This window comes from Castanea sativa, chromosome 11 (genome assembly GCF_040712315.1).
Source record: "Castanea sativa cultivar Marrone di Chiusa Pesio chromosome 11, ASM4071231v1".
In the NCBI taxonomy this organism is placed as follows: domain Eukaryota; kingdom Viridiplantae; phylum Streptophyta; class Magnoliopsida; order Fagales; family Fagaceae; genus Castanea; species Castanea sativa.
This window is the reverse complement of record NC_134023.1, coordinates 14641667-14659557: the sequence shown is the minus strand read 5'-3', so window position 1 is coordinate 14659557 and position 17891 is coordinate 14641667. Positions and strand designations below refer to the sequence as shown.

Here is a 17891-nt window from a genome sequence, read left to right as displayed (position 1 = left end):
CTTTTCTTTTTTTTCTTTTTTCTTTTTTTTGGAATTTTAGAGTGGGTACTAAAAGAGAACACAAATAATAAAACAACTAATTTGAGCACAAAATGGGTAAGCCAATGGAGTATGGTGGGATATGCACATAAAAAATATAAAAAAAATATTTTTTTAATGAGACAAAATTGAATCCACCAAAAAAAATAAAATAGAATAGAATTGTACCCTTGTTAGTGGCCAACTTATTGCACTAGATAGCCACAAGGCTTGGCTCCTCAGAGTGAATGGATCTTACTTGGACAATGTGACTTGTGGATGAACAATTTAAAGGCCCAATGTAATGGGCTGTCACAGCAAGCACTACTTTCTTTCTTTTCCTTTTGATTTTTTTTTTCACTGTGAAAAAAAAAAAAAGCAAAATACAAGAGTCAAAGTGTCAAACACGTTACACTAAAGAGACAAAATGAAGTCAGAACTAAAACTTAACTAGCAAAGCTCAAAAAGGAAAGAAAAAAAAAAGGGAGTCACTGTGATGGACTTTGATTGGCGCTAAGGATTGAGGACTGGTGGCGGCGCGAAGGTGGGGAGGGTAGCAGCGGCTCGAATCGTGGAGGAGCAGCGCTGTTGTCTCGGGTCTTGGCATCGGAGTGGGTCGGCATCCTCAATGGCAGTGGTCTACGTCTTTAGTGGGGTGGTTGCGGGCAATAATGGGTTTGACAGCTAGTGGCTGTTGGGTTTTGGGGCGGTGGGTGTTCTCTTAAATAGTTGCTGGGATTGGGATGGTTGATAGGTTTGGATTTTGTGGGCTAGGTCTAGTTTTTTTTTTTAAAGAAAACCGGTGTTGTAAAATGTGGGCTTTGGGCTTGTTAACAAATGGGCCAGATTAGGTAATGGTCTAGGTCACAAAAGTGGGTCGGGTTAGCTTGATGGTTTAAAAAAAATAATAATAATAATAAAGAGACTGGGTTTGGACTTTAGACAAGGCTAGTGGGTTACCTCATGACATCTGAACGATGGAGATTGATTAGATTGTGGCTTCGTGACACTAGGCAAAACTGAGATCATGGTGGCGCGGAAAAAAGGTGATGGTGGTGGCAACCAGTTGTAGCGGCGGCTCATAAAGGTGGTGGTGGTGGCATGCGTAGCTGCTGTTGTGAAAGGATTCGACCCAATCTGAACGTGGTGGTTTGTTGGTGGTAGTGTGGCACGATTGCAACAATGGACTCTTAGTTCTCTTCTCTCTGTCTTCGTGGTTGCAACTGGTTTGGTGATTTGAGTATGGGCTTAGGATATGTGGCCGTGGGGTTGGGGTCTTGGAGTGATTGTGATGTTTTGTGTCAAATTGTAAATGGTGGTGGTGTTAGCAGGATTTTTTTTTTTTTTTTTTTTTTTTTTTTTTTTTTTTTTTTTTTTTTTTTTTTGTGGGGTCTTCTAGTGGTAGTAAGAAGCAATGGTGATTGGGATTTCTAATGGGTTGTGACGATGATTCAAAAATTTTTTTTTTTTGTTCTGGATTGACTGCGATGATGCTTCAAACAGATCGGTGTTTGCTCTAGTACCAAAACTGACGTAAGATAACCACACTATTTCAATGGAACCAAAAAAAATAAAAAAATAAACCCTAGGAGTCAGCACCTAAGGGCTGCTTGGAGTAAGCACCAAGCAAAAACTAGAGTCGATACCAATGTAATAGAAACACATTTTATTATTCTCAAAAACTATCTTACAATAATCAGAAAATAATAATAACAATAAAATGCATAAAGAAACACTAATTATTAAATGCTCGGACTTGCTTAATCTCAAGCCAAATAACTAATAGACTTCATCCATAAGGCCACAGGTTGGGCCGTCTTCTTTTTGTTTTTCCTCCCATACATACGTATAATTTGGGGCTTGTACCTTGTGTCCGCACCATTGGTGCAGTAGGATTCAGGCTTGCTTTGGTGGAATTTGTGATATCTCTACTAGTATTTTGTGTAGGGACTGAGGTCTTGAGAAGAAAGGTGCATGGTCAGAACCTTTGAGCCAAAAAACCTGTTCTGGGGGATTTGTATTTATCATGTTCTCCTGCAGAGCAACTGGTATGGCACAATCTTCATGAGTTCCGATATAGAATCGCCGGACAGAGCCATAATTCACATCAGAAAGTGAGAGTTTCTCTATAACCGGTGCAAAAGGGATTGGCCTCATTGAAACTAATGACAATGCAACATCCTGGACATGGAGAATAGAAACTTAGTATCCGGCATTGTATTGATATCACACTCTTAAATTAGACTTGGTCCAAGAATGTTTAATTCAAGAAGTAATGGCAATATTATAAAGATACCTTAGCAGGACTTTGATTGAACAAGAATTCTTTCACCGATTCTTTGTCAAGATCTATAGCAGTTGGAGGCTGATCTTTCCCGTTGGTGTACAAAAATATCTGAGCTTGGTGCATCAGATCATTTGAACCTATCTGTTATAGCATAGATTACCAGTTTTAGAAATAAGCCAGTTACATAAATCTCGTGCTAGAAAATAATCTTTGGAACATTGGACTTCAGAGCTTCCTTCATACTTAATTAAATCCTATGCAGCGAATTTGATATAAAAAATGTCAAGGATTGAAACTTAACAAACAATACATTCAAGAGTGTATTTCATAAAAAGGAGGCATCTAAGTATATACAGATCTAAAATAATTAAGGTTAGGTATATCCTCTCCATTTCACTAGAAAGGGAGGAAGTACATTCCACAGTTAAGATTTCATCACTTGGATCTCATAGTGTATAGAGTGCTATGTAATTAGAAATTTTAAATAGTGTGACACTAGATACACCTTTACATTTTTTACATTTAATCTGAACTATGAAAAGGATTCATTTCAAATGAAGAGGATCATTTTACAGATTAAGGAGGCATATAAACCTGAAGTCACTTGGAGAATTAAACGAGGTTTCCCTTGTTACAGTTATGATTTATGTATGAAACCAAAGGTGCATGAGTTCAGTATTATTCTCTCTTTTCTTTCCACTTTTTGAGTCCAAGAAATTATAGAGTGAAGAACAACCTGTTGGGAAAACATGTCAAGGGAACTCTGCCCACTACTCAACATTGCTGCAGCTATAAAAATTGCTTTGGAGATTTTAGATGGAAACAACTCCATTACGTATGAAATACAAGCACCACCAAAATCATGTCCCACCAAAATCACCTGCATTTAAAAGAAAAAATTTAGCTCTAGTACATCCAAATGGAAAAATTTACCAACATTACTGCTACTGATATGGATAAAAATGGCATCAAGATGTTAAAATTGGCATATTGTGGATAAACATATGCCAATGCTGAATTTAGCTTCAACCATTTCTCCAACAAAGCATATATTAGGGATCAACATATGTCAATGCTGAATTCAGTTTCAATTACATACCCCATAAAGCTTGTAAGTTTTTTATGTTTATAGATGCAGGTGAATTTTACCAGAATATTTTGTCCACCTGAATATACATATGAAATTACAGATAGAGAATAAATAAAATATAGTTATACTAAATTAAAGTGCAAGAGAGTGAGAATACCAAAAATGATTATTGTTTAATAATCCATTTTCTGTATTAGCTATCTCTGTATAAGATAACACCAATATGAGGGTCTTATCCTTATAAATTGCAATTGAGAATAACAAACCAAATAACCAAGACCAACTAATAAAGGCATTGGCAATTTTTTTTAGTACCTTATAAGCATATATGAATGCAAAAAAATAATAGTGCACTGTAATTTCACATTATTATTCTAGCATAGATTCAAAGAGAGAGAGAGCAAAAAACCTTTTCTCCATCTCCAAGTTTCTCTAGTATATCAGTAAGTGGCTTTACGTATTGTGCAAGACTCATAATGCTGTTTGTATCAAATGTATGAATTCCAGAACCTGCTAAGTCAACTGCATCAACTCTATATCCACTTTCTTCCAATAGTGTGATTGTTTTATACCAACACCAAGCACCAAAGCCACCTCCGTGAACAAGAACAAAATGTATGGTTTCCAGGCCATCAATATTTAGATCCTAAGGAATGGAAATTAACAAAATAAGATGTTGGGTGATATATAATTGGAAGAATATACTTTTATTGGATGACATATATATAACCATCATTCTTTCCATCTCCTAATGAACAGTGCTGTAAAAAAAATAAAAAATAAAAACAAAATCAAAGTGATTGTATGCTAGTATTTGAACAGCATTCTGAGTTAAGAAACCAATGATAGTTATAATTAATGCATGTATGATAGGAAATTATAAGAAATAGATGATATCAATTTTCCACAAACTCAAGCAAAATGCATCCACTCCACAGTGCCTAAGTTGTCCCATTAACCCTACTCCATATTTTAGTCCGCACTTGAAGCCTACATTCAATTGCATACTTTCTAAGTACTGCTTTAGTCTCATTGGTTGTAATAAAGATTAGTCTTTATATATATTGTAGTAAACGGATTCATTCTTGATGTCACAAGCATTTAAATTGAAGAACAGGTAATTCTTTGATGGTAAAAAGTAATAGCTAAGCAAAAAAGAAATGTTGCCAAGAAAAAATTACAGGTTCATCCAACTTGCATTCCACTAGAGCATCAATGAAAAACAGTAAATTTAACTGCAGACCAAGAATTGCTCCAAGATCAATTTTATTCCTCTTGGGTTGATGCTGTTCAACTAATGCTCAGTAAAGATTTTTATTATTATTATTTATTTATTTTTCTGTCTGTCTGCAGTATGCATGGTAAGAAAATTCTGACGTATGTAGAACACTTGATTAGGGACAACTTTTTCTCTTTTTTTTTTTTTCACAATTTTACTATGGTGGTAAATTATGACAGGAGAAAGTAACATTATTTTCACATGGATTCAACACTGACACCACATTTATTATATGCTGATACAACATAGCACATCAGCAATTGTGAACAATTTTGTGCCCCCTAAACCTATTGAATCTGTGTTGCCTAAGATTAATCTCGGTCTTTGCTTTTAGGTCAATTCCTGGTTTTAGAGAGTCAATTCTATTTTAGTCTCTGCCTTCAACTTAATAACGGAAAATTAGACGTCGTAAATGGAGTGCACCATTGGCATATTATATTGCTGAAGTGGCTAATAAAATAATAATAATAAACTACATCAGCATGCTACGACAACATCTGATTTTAAAAATAGTAATTTATCAATTTTAACAAATTTTAAAAAAAACATAAAAACAAAATTAAAAACATTAAAATACATAGATTCATATTTGAACAAGAATTCACAAAAACATAAACCCAGATCACAGAACACAAAAAATATCTGGGCATTCAGCATCTTTCCCAAAAAATTTCTTTCAAACCAAATTAAATTCACATCTAAAAAGTCGATGCCTAAGATTTTCATCACAACATTTTCTTTCCACCCAAAACCAAAAATTTTCTTATGAAACAAACATATACCCACACAAACCTAGTCTTTCGGCTCACAATAACAACAAACCCAACCAACCTCATAAATTTTCCTTGAACAATCATCAACATTTTCCCCAGAAAATCAAGATTTTCTTTCACCGACCCACATTTAACAAACAAACATAAACACAGACCCAGCCACCCCCTCCACCGATCAAACCCAGAAATTTTCTTTCCACCCAAACCCAGAAATTTTCTTATGAAACAAACATTAACACAAAACCAATGAATGACCAATCCCCATGGAAACACAGAAAAAACCAGCCACCACCTCCACCGATCAAACAATCAAACCCACCACCACACGACTTATCAAACAATCAAGAGAGAAAGTCGGGTTTAGAGAGAGAGAAAGTCAGAGATTAAGAGAAAAACAACCCACCACCACCGATTGAAGTCGAACCCATCAAACTCGCAGGAACACTCGTCCGATCCCAAACGAGTTGCCTCACTTCGACTCGGTCTCCAAGCCCGTTGGCTTCAATGTACGTTGTATTTTGTTTTGGGTTTGTGGGGGGTGGGTTTCAAAATTTTCTTTTTTTAAATTTAAATTGTGTCTAAAAATTGATATATTTAAATTTTGTGATGTATTTGTTTGCCAAGGAAGTTCAAGAATATTTGAGAAAATTGCTATAAATTTTTTTTCTCAATCTTTAAAACTGAAAAATAAATTTTTTTTATTTTTGATTTTTTGAAATAAATTAAAATTGAAAAATTAATATTATTTTATATTTTCTTAATTTAGAAAATACTAATGTAGTATTTAAAACATAATTTTACTAATATGTGGTTTAAGAGCACACAATAATATATTATTTTATCGAGAATTGAAAAAGTTTTACAGTTTTTTTAATTTCCTTTAAAAATGTCAAATAAAATATTTTATTATTATTTTATTAGTTACATCAACATATAACATGTCAACAGTGCGCTCCGTCTGCTATGTCTAATTTTCCTATTACTGAGTTGACAGCAAGAACTAAAATAAAATCGATATTTTGAAACTAGAGATTGACCTAAGAGCAAAATTAATTTAGAGACTAAATCGAGAATTGGCCCAAAATATAAGAACCAAAAGTACATTTTTACCAAAAATAAAATTAGTAAAAAAAAATTAAGTGAGAGGAGGGAGGTGAATTGCATCGGATCTCAATCCTTAATACAGGTTGACTTGTCTCGTATGGCCAGAGTTTGAAGAAAGTAACTTCCTTCAATGTGGCAAGAAGGTCATATAACTTAAGGCAAAAGACAACAAAGATATTGGACTTGACATCTCCCCTTTTGGGTCTTCGAATTGTTGAGGTCACTAACTAGTTGCGACTCTTCAACATACAAGTTAGACCACAACAATGGAATCCATGGATGTTTCCAGCCATCATTTATGAAAAACTTCTGTGAACATTTGATGTTTGACCAAACCCATTGAATTTTATGGTTTGAGTTGAAGACACAATGTTTTGTCCTATGACAAATGAGAACTCTTTGCTTATACCCTCATTAAAACGTGATGTAATCTAGTATTATAGTATATATTAATCCTTTAGAATAAGATATCTTTATTTATGGCTAAAACACAATCTCTCCGATATATTTTACAAAGATCAAGAGGTCACTCTTTGAACTGGTCCATGTTATGGTGTACAAATTGACCAACTTACGCAAAGATTAATGTGTGTGAAAAAAAAAAATCAAATTCCTATTTCCGCCAAATGGATTTGGCTTACGTCCAATGCTACATGTACTTAGCTAGACGCAAAATGAGTATAACATTTGTCCTAAAAAGGTCACATGTCCGTCCAAAATTTCATCCAAAGCACAAACCACTGGATAGAAGTCCTATCCTCTAAAATAACGGTTAAATGACCATTTACACGCTATCTCATATCATAAAAAGTTAAAAATGATAAAATTAAGATTCAACTCTTCCAAGTCCATGTAATACATTAGATTCCTCAATTCATTTCAAGCATGTTGTTGAATTAATCAAGTGATCATAAACAATATTATCTTCTCTAAAGAAAATTAAATTCAAAGAAACTATATGTTTTAATGAGAAACCTAATATATTGTACATAAGAAATTCTATATAAGTATTAGCTTATTAGAAAAAATAGTTAAATACTTAACATTTACCAATTCATAATAGCTAGGTGGTGGTTTATCAATTATCATCCAGTAGCTTTACATTTAATTATAAAAAAATAATAAAAATAAAAATAATTCAAAGAATTGATAATAGTTCAAGTCACAAAAAAGAGCAGGAAGAAGATGAAGAAAAAACTATATTGACGAAAGTCTGGATTTTAAGAAATCAGTTTTCCATTGGGAATACTTATTAATGTTTTTTTAGTAAAAAGAAGTACAAAACTATGATACAATCATCCAAAAACCATAGAATCCTCACTGTTCCAGTCATGAATCAAATTTGAATAGTTCAAAACAAGCATTAAAAACACATATTATCCAGCAAATGAACTCCAGAATCACTAAAACCCAAAAAGAAATTAACAAAGTCAAACCTTGTTAACAAGCTGAAGAGGCTGAATGAGAGAATGATCAGTACGTGACCTCTGCCTAGAACTTGAACTCTTTGGAAGCTTTTTAGGAGCAGCTGTAGATGGGTACACCACAGAAGTGGATCTGTTAAGGTTAAGGGGTAGAGAACCGTTCTGCTGATGCTGGTGGAAGAGCAAAGCTGCAGCAAGAGCCTGTTGGTGAATGAGAGCATCATCAAACTCAAGCTTCTCATCCTTTTTCTTGGTCCTTTTGGTTGAAGAAGAGTTTGTTAAACGTTTTGAGGGTTTTTTTGTGAAGGTTACCCCCTTGGGAGTGAAACATGCCCATGAGTTTCCCATTTGTTACGCCAACGCATGCAAGTTAGAAAAAGAGGCTCATATTATACCTATGTGAATGGGAAGTCCATGCTAGGGGTTTGGACTTTGGAAATGCTAGCTAAGGCTATTTAATTTTGTGTGTGCTAGAAAAATTTTATGCTTATACGTGTGAGCTCCCAATTTGGTATTACCTCTCTATTTTAATGTCTACTTGTGAGCTCCAAGTTTCCTCCTAAATAGGACACTTCTAATACTTAAGGACAAAGTGGTGTGTAGATTAGCATTGATCAACACAGTACACTAGAGACAATTAAGTTGAATACACGGTACAAGCATGTGTTAGTTTGAATTTAATTAAGAGTTGAACCTACATAACTAACTTTGTTACAAAAGATAGTGGAGGGAAGATGCATATGTTACATTCCAAGCTACATAAAAAGATATATTTTAATGTTATTTTTCATTCCCATTTATTAATTAAACTAGTAATGGGACCACACGATGCGCAAATAATGTTATAAGCTCGTATGTGAGAAGGTTATATAAAATATTCAAAATATTTTTAAGTAATAACATCAAGTAATGTTGCGATAACTTGAAGAAATTTTTGTTAAATTAATGATGTAATATAAAATTAAGGGATGAATAATTTAGACTATAGGGTAAATTAGAAATTAATTATTATGTGGTGTACTAAGTTGATTTTTTGTTTAATCATAATTTTTTTTAATATTATCAGTCGGCAAAGGCATGCAATTAAAGAAAGGAAATATTCAATTCCACATTCACATTCAACTTATAAATTAATATCTAAATTTTTTAGAGCCGTCTATTTGGATAGGATAGGAGATTATTTATCAGTAGCGCACTAGGACAGGAACTAATTAAGAAACACCATTTCAATTTCAGATGTGATCAATTTTGATTTTCCATCAATCTATTTCAAGCCATGAGGCCCACAACATTTCTTTATTTTAATTATTAAAAAATGGTGAATTACATAAATTTTTCCATAGTTTAGAGATAAATTCAAATTTTACCAAAACTTTATGAAGTTCCAATTAAAACTCTAAATTGTTACCTCCTTAGTCATAACTATTAATCTACTTGAATTTTCATTAGTTTCAGTGCTCACTAAAAATACAAATTAAAATGGTTTAAAAGTAAAAATATTTTAATATATATATTTTGAAACCACACTAAACTATAGGTATAATTATTTCCTTTATCCTAAAAAAAAACACAACAGTAACATCAGAATTTAACTCGTTTGCAAGTGGTCAATTAGGTGAGATATAAAACCAATCAAGCATTTAAGGGTCTGGAAAGATTTGAACATTCAAACGAATTTCAGTTTCTTCTGGGAATGAAAATGAGATGCTTCTAGTCTCTACTTGCCATCACCACAAGGCATATTGTGACATTGTGCCTACTGCATAATCTACAGAGTTTTCTTGCCAAAATTACATAAGATAAAAACAAGTGCTCATCATAAACTCATCTTTTATGCATTATTTTAAATTACAAAAACTTGAATTTAAGCAATTGATTGATGACATGACTATTAATCTTTAATCACCTTAAAATTTTGCAAGTATGGAAAATATACAAAGATAATGTAATCTCTTGGTGAATTTGTCAAAATACACATCCAATTAAAAAAAATATTGAGTTGTGTAATATTATTTAAAGTTACACCGGTTGTAACTTGAATCTAACCTTATTTATATATATATATTTGGATAATAATTAACAAAGTCATATGATTGCCTTTTTTTTTTTTCCTAGCCTACTCAGTGGAAATGAAATCAATTCTTGAGACAGTTAATAATTTTCTACTTGAGGAACTAAATTCAGAATCATAGAGATCAAAGATAACTGCAAAGTGGAATTACCAATGATTAGTTGGATTAAACGAAGGTAATGCTTCTGTTGGAGGATGAGCAATAAATAGGAATGCAGGAAGCCCACGGGCCTAGAGGGTAAAAGACAGCAGGCCCAGTCCAGATGATATAAGGGGGCAGGTCGTGAGATGAAAGAAGGTAGTAAGGTGAGACGTCCAGCCCAGAAATCCAGCCACTTCTCTGAACAGTGAAAAATATCAGCTGCAGAATGTCAATTCTCTAACCTCTTGTCCCCTGTTTCAGTACAGAAATCAAAAATTAAAACGCAGCATTTGACATGACTTAAAAAATTTGGCAGTGATTCTTTTTTCTTTATCCTTTTTTTTTTTTCAAAATGAGCATTTTAACCAAGGTAACTCATACTGTAAATCCTATTGATTAACATTTTGATTAGTACAATTGAGCTATCCCACCAAGTTTGTCTTCTGACATTGGAGAGCCAATATGAGAAGCAACCTCCCCATGCCTACACATGTTAGTAAATGTAGTTTAGAGTCTGCTTTTAGCTAATTCAGTTAAGCCTGTACCCATGCAAATAGAAAATGGTTTGAATTTGTGGATTATATTCATGAATCATGAATATCAGGATCAATTAAGCATTCCAAAGGTGATAGATATAACCATCTAAATAATGCAGCCAACGAGATTATCCACAAAATGATCAAATGAATTGAGACAATTCGTAATCTTACCTGTTAGTATTGGCACCAAGATTTAATTCTGCATGCAAAGCCAGCTCAGATAACTACAAGTAATCAACTCTAGTTGTGTTGAAGATGTATTTATGATTAGTTTGGACTAGTTCATTGAAAATTACCCAATGACATTCAAATATTATTCAGGCTGCTTCAAATTTTTTTTGTGTGGAATTCTATACCTTTATGCTTGATGTGGAGAATTTGGAGGGAGAGAAATGCAAGGAATTTTTATGGAATTGAAGTCTCTTTGCTTAAACCAAGATTATCATTTCTGAGATCACTTTTTGATTGGATGAGTGTTAGGGGATTTTGCTTATTCCGCTTTTTTTTTGGATTTCTTAGGATATTTGTAAATTTAGGTCTTAAATTTTTTTTTTTCTCTTCCTTTCTAATTATCTCTTGTACACTTCCTGTGGACTAAGGCTACACCCTTTTTTCATTTGTTTTTTAAAAGAATCTCATTACTTATCCAAAAAAGAAGGGGAATAAAAACACACACATGCATGCACATGAGATGCCATAGAACTCAATTTATGTAACATCTTACAAGGTCTAATGACTATTTAAAGTATATAAATACTTTCAGTCAACAAAATTCATGTCAAGATTGGAAAAAGATTGGTTTCCACAAAATTCTTTTCAATACCAATCTTGGGTTAGAACTTAACTTGGTTAAGTAAATTTAGAAACGTACGCATTATCAAGTTAAGTAAATCATAAATAGCATTAGTACAAAATTGTAATGATTTTGATACTGCAGCAAATAACTCTAAGTCAAGATCAAATTAAACTCAAATCACCAAAGAAACTCAATGAAAAAATGTGAATCACTTTGCATACACAAGTCGGGCTAATCAAGACAGAAGACGAGAGCTATATAAATGCATGGAACATGGTGATTAAGGCTGCATCTAAATAATCTGGCTCAGCATGATGAGTGTAAAACATATCCACAGGACCACAGGAACTGGTCGCCCCTGGAAGTGAACAGCTCTTGCACCACCAAAGTGATTAGAGAAACCACATGCATGCAAGCCAGCAGACATGGCGATCAACTTCAATGAAGGGAATTTGCTGCCTTGGCAATGCTCGAGAAAACTAATAGCCTGAGCACCATTGTCTTTATATAGCGGAGTGCTATCATTATTATGCAAGTTCTTGAAAGTTTTTAACCTTTGCTTTTTGTACATTTTTAAGCAAGCCCAGCATCACGTCAGTGTGGACAATAATGACTGAATACCTAGAGAGATTTGGATCCAATATTGCTTCACTGTAAGTGCAACAAAACTCATATTAGTTCTGTTAATAACGTGTATAGTGTTATGGGGTTTAGGCCCAATTAGATTACTTGTAAAGCACATATTCTTGTACTACACCTTTACTTGTATTGCACTCATATGCCTCCTATATAAAAGCACACATGTATATTCTTTAATTAAGAAATACAATACAATCATTCAGTATTTCTAACATGGTATTAGAGCTACTTTCTTGTAGCCATTGTTTTCTATCCTTACAGTGTGTTTAAAAGCAATCTTTGTCTTCCTCAATGTTTCTTCGCTGCGTTCATCTTCTTTAGCTTCCTACTGCCAACGTCAAAACTCTCCGGTATAGTTAAGCCATTGTTAGAAGTCACATCAACATTGCAAGACCATTGTCTTTCTCAAACCATTGTCACAGAGCCAAATTTCATTCAAGAGATCTTCTCAACCTTATCAAATCTCAAGATTTCATTTATCTTCCATCTTGAGTTTAAGAGGGGATGTTAGAAATATATTAGCCCATTAGCATAGGCCTAAGCCTAATTTTACTTTATGTGCAAGTCAAGTCTCCTACTTGTACTAGAAATCTATTAGTCTAGGGTTTAATTTATTATATATACTCATGTTATGGTTCATTGTGACACGAGTTTTGTACTACACACTTATATAATAAAGATGTAGCCCTTAAAGGTTTTCTTTGTGGACGTAAACCATAAGGCTGAACCACGTAAGTCTTGTGTTCTTGTATTCCTATTTTGTGCTTCTCTCTTCCGCATATATTCAAGCATATTCAACATGGAATATGGAATATATCATAGCTAATATTCCATATTCAACATGGAATATTCAACATGCATTATCTAAAAACCATACTTGGGACTTGGTCACTCTTCCTCCTGGGAAATCTATGGTTGGTTATAAGTGAATCTACAAGATTAAGACTCGCTCTGATGGATCCATTGAACGCTACAAAGTTTGTCTTGTTGCAAAAGGTTTTACACAGAAGTATGAAATTGATTATGAAGAGACATTTGCTTCAGTTGCTCGTATCTCATCTATTCGTGCCCTCTTAGATGTTGCAGCTGCCAATATATGGGACATTTTCCAGATAGATGTCAAAAATGCATTCCTTAATGGGGATTTAAGTGAAGAAGTTTATGTGCAACCTCCTCCTGGTCTTTCTGTTGAATCAAACAAGGTTTGTCACCTTCAACGTGCACTTTATGGCCTTAAACAAGCTTCACGAGCTTGGTTTGCCAAATTCAACTCTACCATCTCTCGCTTGGGTTATATGGCCAGCCATTATGATTCTGCATTATTTCTTCGTTGCACTAACAAATGCACTATTTTACTTCTTTTGTATGTGGATGATATGATCATAACTGGTGATGACATCAGTGGCATTCAAGAACTCAAGGATTTTCTCAGTTAGCACTTTGAGATGAAAGATCTTGGACATTTCAGCTACTTCTTAGGTCTTGAAATCACTCATTCTACAGATAGACTTTACATTACTCAAGCCAAATATGCCTCTAAACTCTTGTCTCGAGCTGGACTCACTGATAGCAAAACTGTTGATACTCCAGTTGAGCTTAATGCGCATCTCCCTCAGGGGGGAAACCATTGTCTAATCCTTCTCTTTACAGACGCTTAGTTGGCAGCTTAGTTTATCTCACTGTTACTCGTCCAAACATGTCCTATGTTGTTTACCAAGTGAGCTAGTATTTGTTTGCTCCACAATCGACTCACTATACTGCTGTTCTGCGCATTCTTCAATACCTAAAGGGCGCTCTCTTCCATGGTCTTTTCTACTTTACTTAGTCTCCTTTTATTCTCCGTGCATTTTCTGATGCTGATTGGACAGGAGATCCCATTGATCGCAGGTCCACCACTAGTTATTGCTTTCTTCTTGGTTCTTCTTTGATTGCTTGGCGAAGCAAGAAACAAACTCATGTGACCCGCTCCAGTACTGAAGCAGAATATCGTGCCCTTATTAATACCACATCTGAGCTTTTTTGGCTATGATGGCTTCTCAAAGACTTAGGCGTGTTTACATCTTCTGCTACTTCTCTTTATTATGACAACAAGAGTGCCATTCATATTGCTCACAATGATGTCTTTCATGAACGGACTAAACACATCGAGATCGATTGTCATTTTATTCGTTATCATCTTGTCCATGGTGCTCTCAAGCTAATCTCAGTCTCCTCTACAGATCAACTTGTAGATATATTCACCAAGTCACATCCTAAAGACGCCTTCGTACTTTGGTTGACAACCTCAAGTTGGTCTCATATCCACCTTGAGTTTGAGGGGGGCTGTTAACGTATATAGTGTTATGGGCTTTAGGCCTAACTAGATTACTTGTATAGCATATATTCTTGTACTACACCTTTACTTGTATTGCACTCTTATGCCTCCTATATAAAGGCACACATGTATATTCTTTAATTGAGAAATACAATACAATCATTCAGTATTTCTAACAAGTTCAAACATGAGAAAAGCTCAAAAGCAACAAATTTAATTTTTTGAACTTCATAGGCTTCATTACATTGATTCTCTCTCTCTCTCTCTCTCTCTCTCTCTCTCTCTCTCTCCACTTTTCTTTTAGCCCTTTAATATTTTGTGAAACTAGAATATATAAAAGGGGTGAGGTGAATGGAGATAACCTTTTATTTTTTAAATTAATGAGATAAAAAGTGGAAGAGTTCAAGTGATTGGAAAAGGGGGTGATACCAAATCTCTTAATCTTTTGCATTTATGGCTTAAAGTAGTCATTGATAAGAAGATAGGGTGGGGTGAAAGACTAAATGAAATACTACTCATACAAAACGCCACATGATAAAACCTCATGCTTTTGTGCATGAGGTCTCTGCTTTTATAAATTTATGAATTTGTACTACAAATTTAGCATTACTAGCCTCAACTAATGCTTTAGTGTAGAAGAAATAAATGTATAAACATATGTGTATGCATATGTCAAGAGGACCAATATGAATCTTGTCACGTTGTCATTATTATTATTGTTGTTGTTGTTGTTGTTGTAATTGATATAGAAAGATAGTTTTTGACTCTAAACTACTTACAAAGCTAGCAAGTGGACTCAAATAGAGAGAAAGTTGGAATTTAAATGCACTCCATCCAGTATTTTGTAAATTCGTAAATCACATAGAGAGAAAGTTGGAGTTAAAAATCATTCTATCCAATCCTTTATAAATCCAAATCTATTCACTTCGAAAATGAAGGACCACTCCATGTCAATCTTTGTGGTAGTAAATTAATATTTGCCTTTTATTTTCCTCATCTCACAAGTTATTTCCTAAGCGATAATAGTTGCAATGGGTTTGTATATCTATTACTCTCTTTTTCGGTAGGAAATTTTGTAGAGACTATTACGAGGAATTGGGAAGTAATCAATAATGTTGTAAGTATTAATATTATTTAGGTGGGTTGGTGCATAACATCTTCCAACTACATTACATAGAATGCAAACTTAATTTTGGGATAAATGACCCAAGATGCTAGGATTGTCTGATACATTATGCCTACACAAGTTACTCAAGGTATTGCTTCCTTTTCATCTTAGAATGAAACTAGGAAATAACGTCTTGCACATTTCCTTTTATAGATAGTACTTAGAATCAAAAAAATTGTAAATATAAAGTCATCATTTATCAATAAAATCAAAATTATGCCTCTAAGCTATTAGTCTCTTGGCAACTAGCATCAACTAATTTAGTGTAGAAGAAATAAATTTATAAACATATGTTTATTCATATATTAAAAGAACAAATGTTAATCTTATCATGTAGTGACCATTATTGATATAAAAAATATATATTTGCTGCTGATATAGTATGAAAGCTAGAGTTGAAATGCATTCTTTTGCCATAAATATCTAATCCATAGTAAATTTAAATCTATTCATAACTTTCACAAATGAAGGACCACTTCATTTTGTCATGAGTGCTCCATATCTATCTTTAGGGTCTTAAATCAATACTTAAATCTCATTTTCTTCATTTCATGAATTATCTCTTGCGAGCAATAATGTTTTAAGTTTTTTTTGTGAGAATATTATACATATATTATAGCATATTTGTTATAAAAATTTGTTAGTAATTAGTTTATCATGAGAAGTAACAATTATAAATTGCACACACACATTCATTATAATTGTTCTATTCAAGTAATGAGCAATAAATAAACAACTTTGAAATAATATTGTACAATAGAAGTTGATAAAAGCATGTTAGTTCATTCAATATTATTGATTTTTATTATGTGACGCAATGAAGAGCCCAATTGCAAAATCTTTTTTTTTTTTTCTTCAATGCTTTTTTTTTTTTTTTTACGGTATGGCAACACTTATAAAGCTTGTTCAAGGGAATGTTATCATCATCTATTTCTTCATCTTCAATGTTTGAAGTTTGGTCTGTTCCTATTTGTTCAATTTTTGAGCTTTCATCACTTTTTCTTTTTGTTGCATCATTTGTATTGATCACTAATGAATTGACACTAGAAGATTCTTGACTAGATCTTACAAAGTCTGGACTTGCGGATTCGTTGTCGCTAAGATTTTACATAGGTATCTGCATTCAATTTCAACATGTTATTTACATCAATCTAAATGTGATATGATAGTTTTTTGTAAATGTTTTTATATTTTTTTTTTGTTACTTTAGGAATAGTGTAGAAAAAGAATTAATATAGCATATTAGATTTTTTTTTTCTTCCATGCATTTTTTTTTCCATTTAAAAGTGCATCAAAAATCTTAGTGATTGTATAATTTTCAAAAACATTCTTTAGATTGAATTTATTCAGATGAAGTAGTAAAATGTATTTTCTTCAAATCATGTGGGATTCCTTCTCTAATATCAATCTGCATATGAGGAATTTGATATATATTATGATCAATAGCTATACAATAATTTATGAATTTAAATAAGTTGTACCGTAGTTTGTTTTTCAGCAAGATCTCTTGCAGATTTATTTAGGATTTTCTTAGCATTTTGATCAAATACCATAAAAGTTGTCTTGTCAGTTGCATCAAAACTTCAATTTGAATCTTATATTTGAAGTAAACCAAACAAACATACCCCACAAGCTACAACAACATTAATGATAATAAATTATTTTCTAAAAATAGTTAATAATTCATAAAGTAAACCAACAAACAAGCGTTATCAATTAATAACATTTATTACTAACCACTGCACACATTTGATTCATAGTTCCCACAAGCTTCACTTTTTTATTGCCAATTTCCAATTTTTCTTCTTTTTTTTTTTTTTTTTTTTTCTCATTTGTCCTTATCTGACCATCTCTTTTTTTCAAGTCAAGAGTCAAGATTCCATCATTATTACAAAGGACGACTTCTTAAAAAGTATACAGTGCTATTTTTTTTTAAATGGGGGAGAGAGGGGGGGGGGGGGGATGGCCCCCCTCTGCCCTAATATGGGTCCATCTCTAATTGTATAGTAGTTATAGTGACATGGATATGTTATAAATATTTGGAGAATATGCAGTAGTTAATGTGAGTGCTTCTAACCTTGGAATAGGGAGATTTGTGTTCGTTTCACATTTTACACACCAAAATGATCACAATTGTGGTTTGACCATCCTTTCACAAAGCATGCATGAAATGAAATACCAACCCATCATTGTATCAATGTTGCTTATTGTTGCAATACAATAGCAAGTTCACATCATGCAATGAAC

The 17891-nt window shown here is 33.3% G+C and overlaps 1 protein-coding gene across 1 annotated transcript; it reads right to left on the bottom strand.

Annotated features, from left to right (window-relative positions):
• Positions 1-978: 978 nt before the first annotated feature.
• LOC142617980 (putative methylesterase 11, chloroplastic) lies at positions 979-8504 on the bottom strand. Its single transcript, XM_075790959.1, has 5 exons — positions 7988-8504; positions 3805-4041; positions 3042-3185; positions 2315-2446; positions 979-2199 (listed from the first exon to the last, which is right to left on the bottom strand). The coding sequence occupies exons 1-5, from the start codon at positions 8321-8323 to the stop codon at positions 1915-1917; spliced, it is 1134 nt and encodes a 377-aa protein (XP_075647074.1). The 5' UTR covers positions 8324-8504; the 3' UTR covers positions 979-1914.
• Positions 8505-17891: the final 9387 nt, after the last annotated feature.

Bases quoted from the DNA above. Each gene is read 5' to 3' on its own strand.
- LOC142617980 (XM_075790959.1), bottom strand. From the start codon at position 8,323: ATGGGAAACTCATGGGCATGTTTCACTCCCAAGGGGGTAACCTTCACA. The intron at 4,042-7,987 runs GTTTGACTTTGT...TCCATTCCTTAG, and splicing joins CTCTTCAGCTTGTTAACAAG to GATCTAAATATTGATGGCCT. The intron at 2,200-2,314 runs GTATCTTTATAA...CTCCATGTCCAG, and splicing joins TCAATCAAAGTCCTGCTAAG to GATGTTGCATTGTCATTAGT.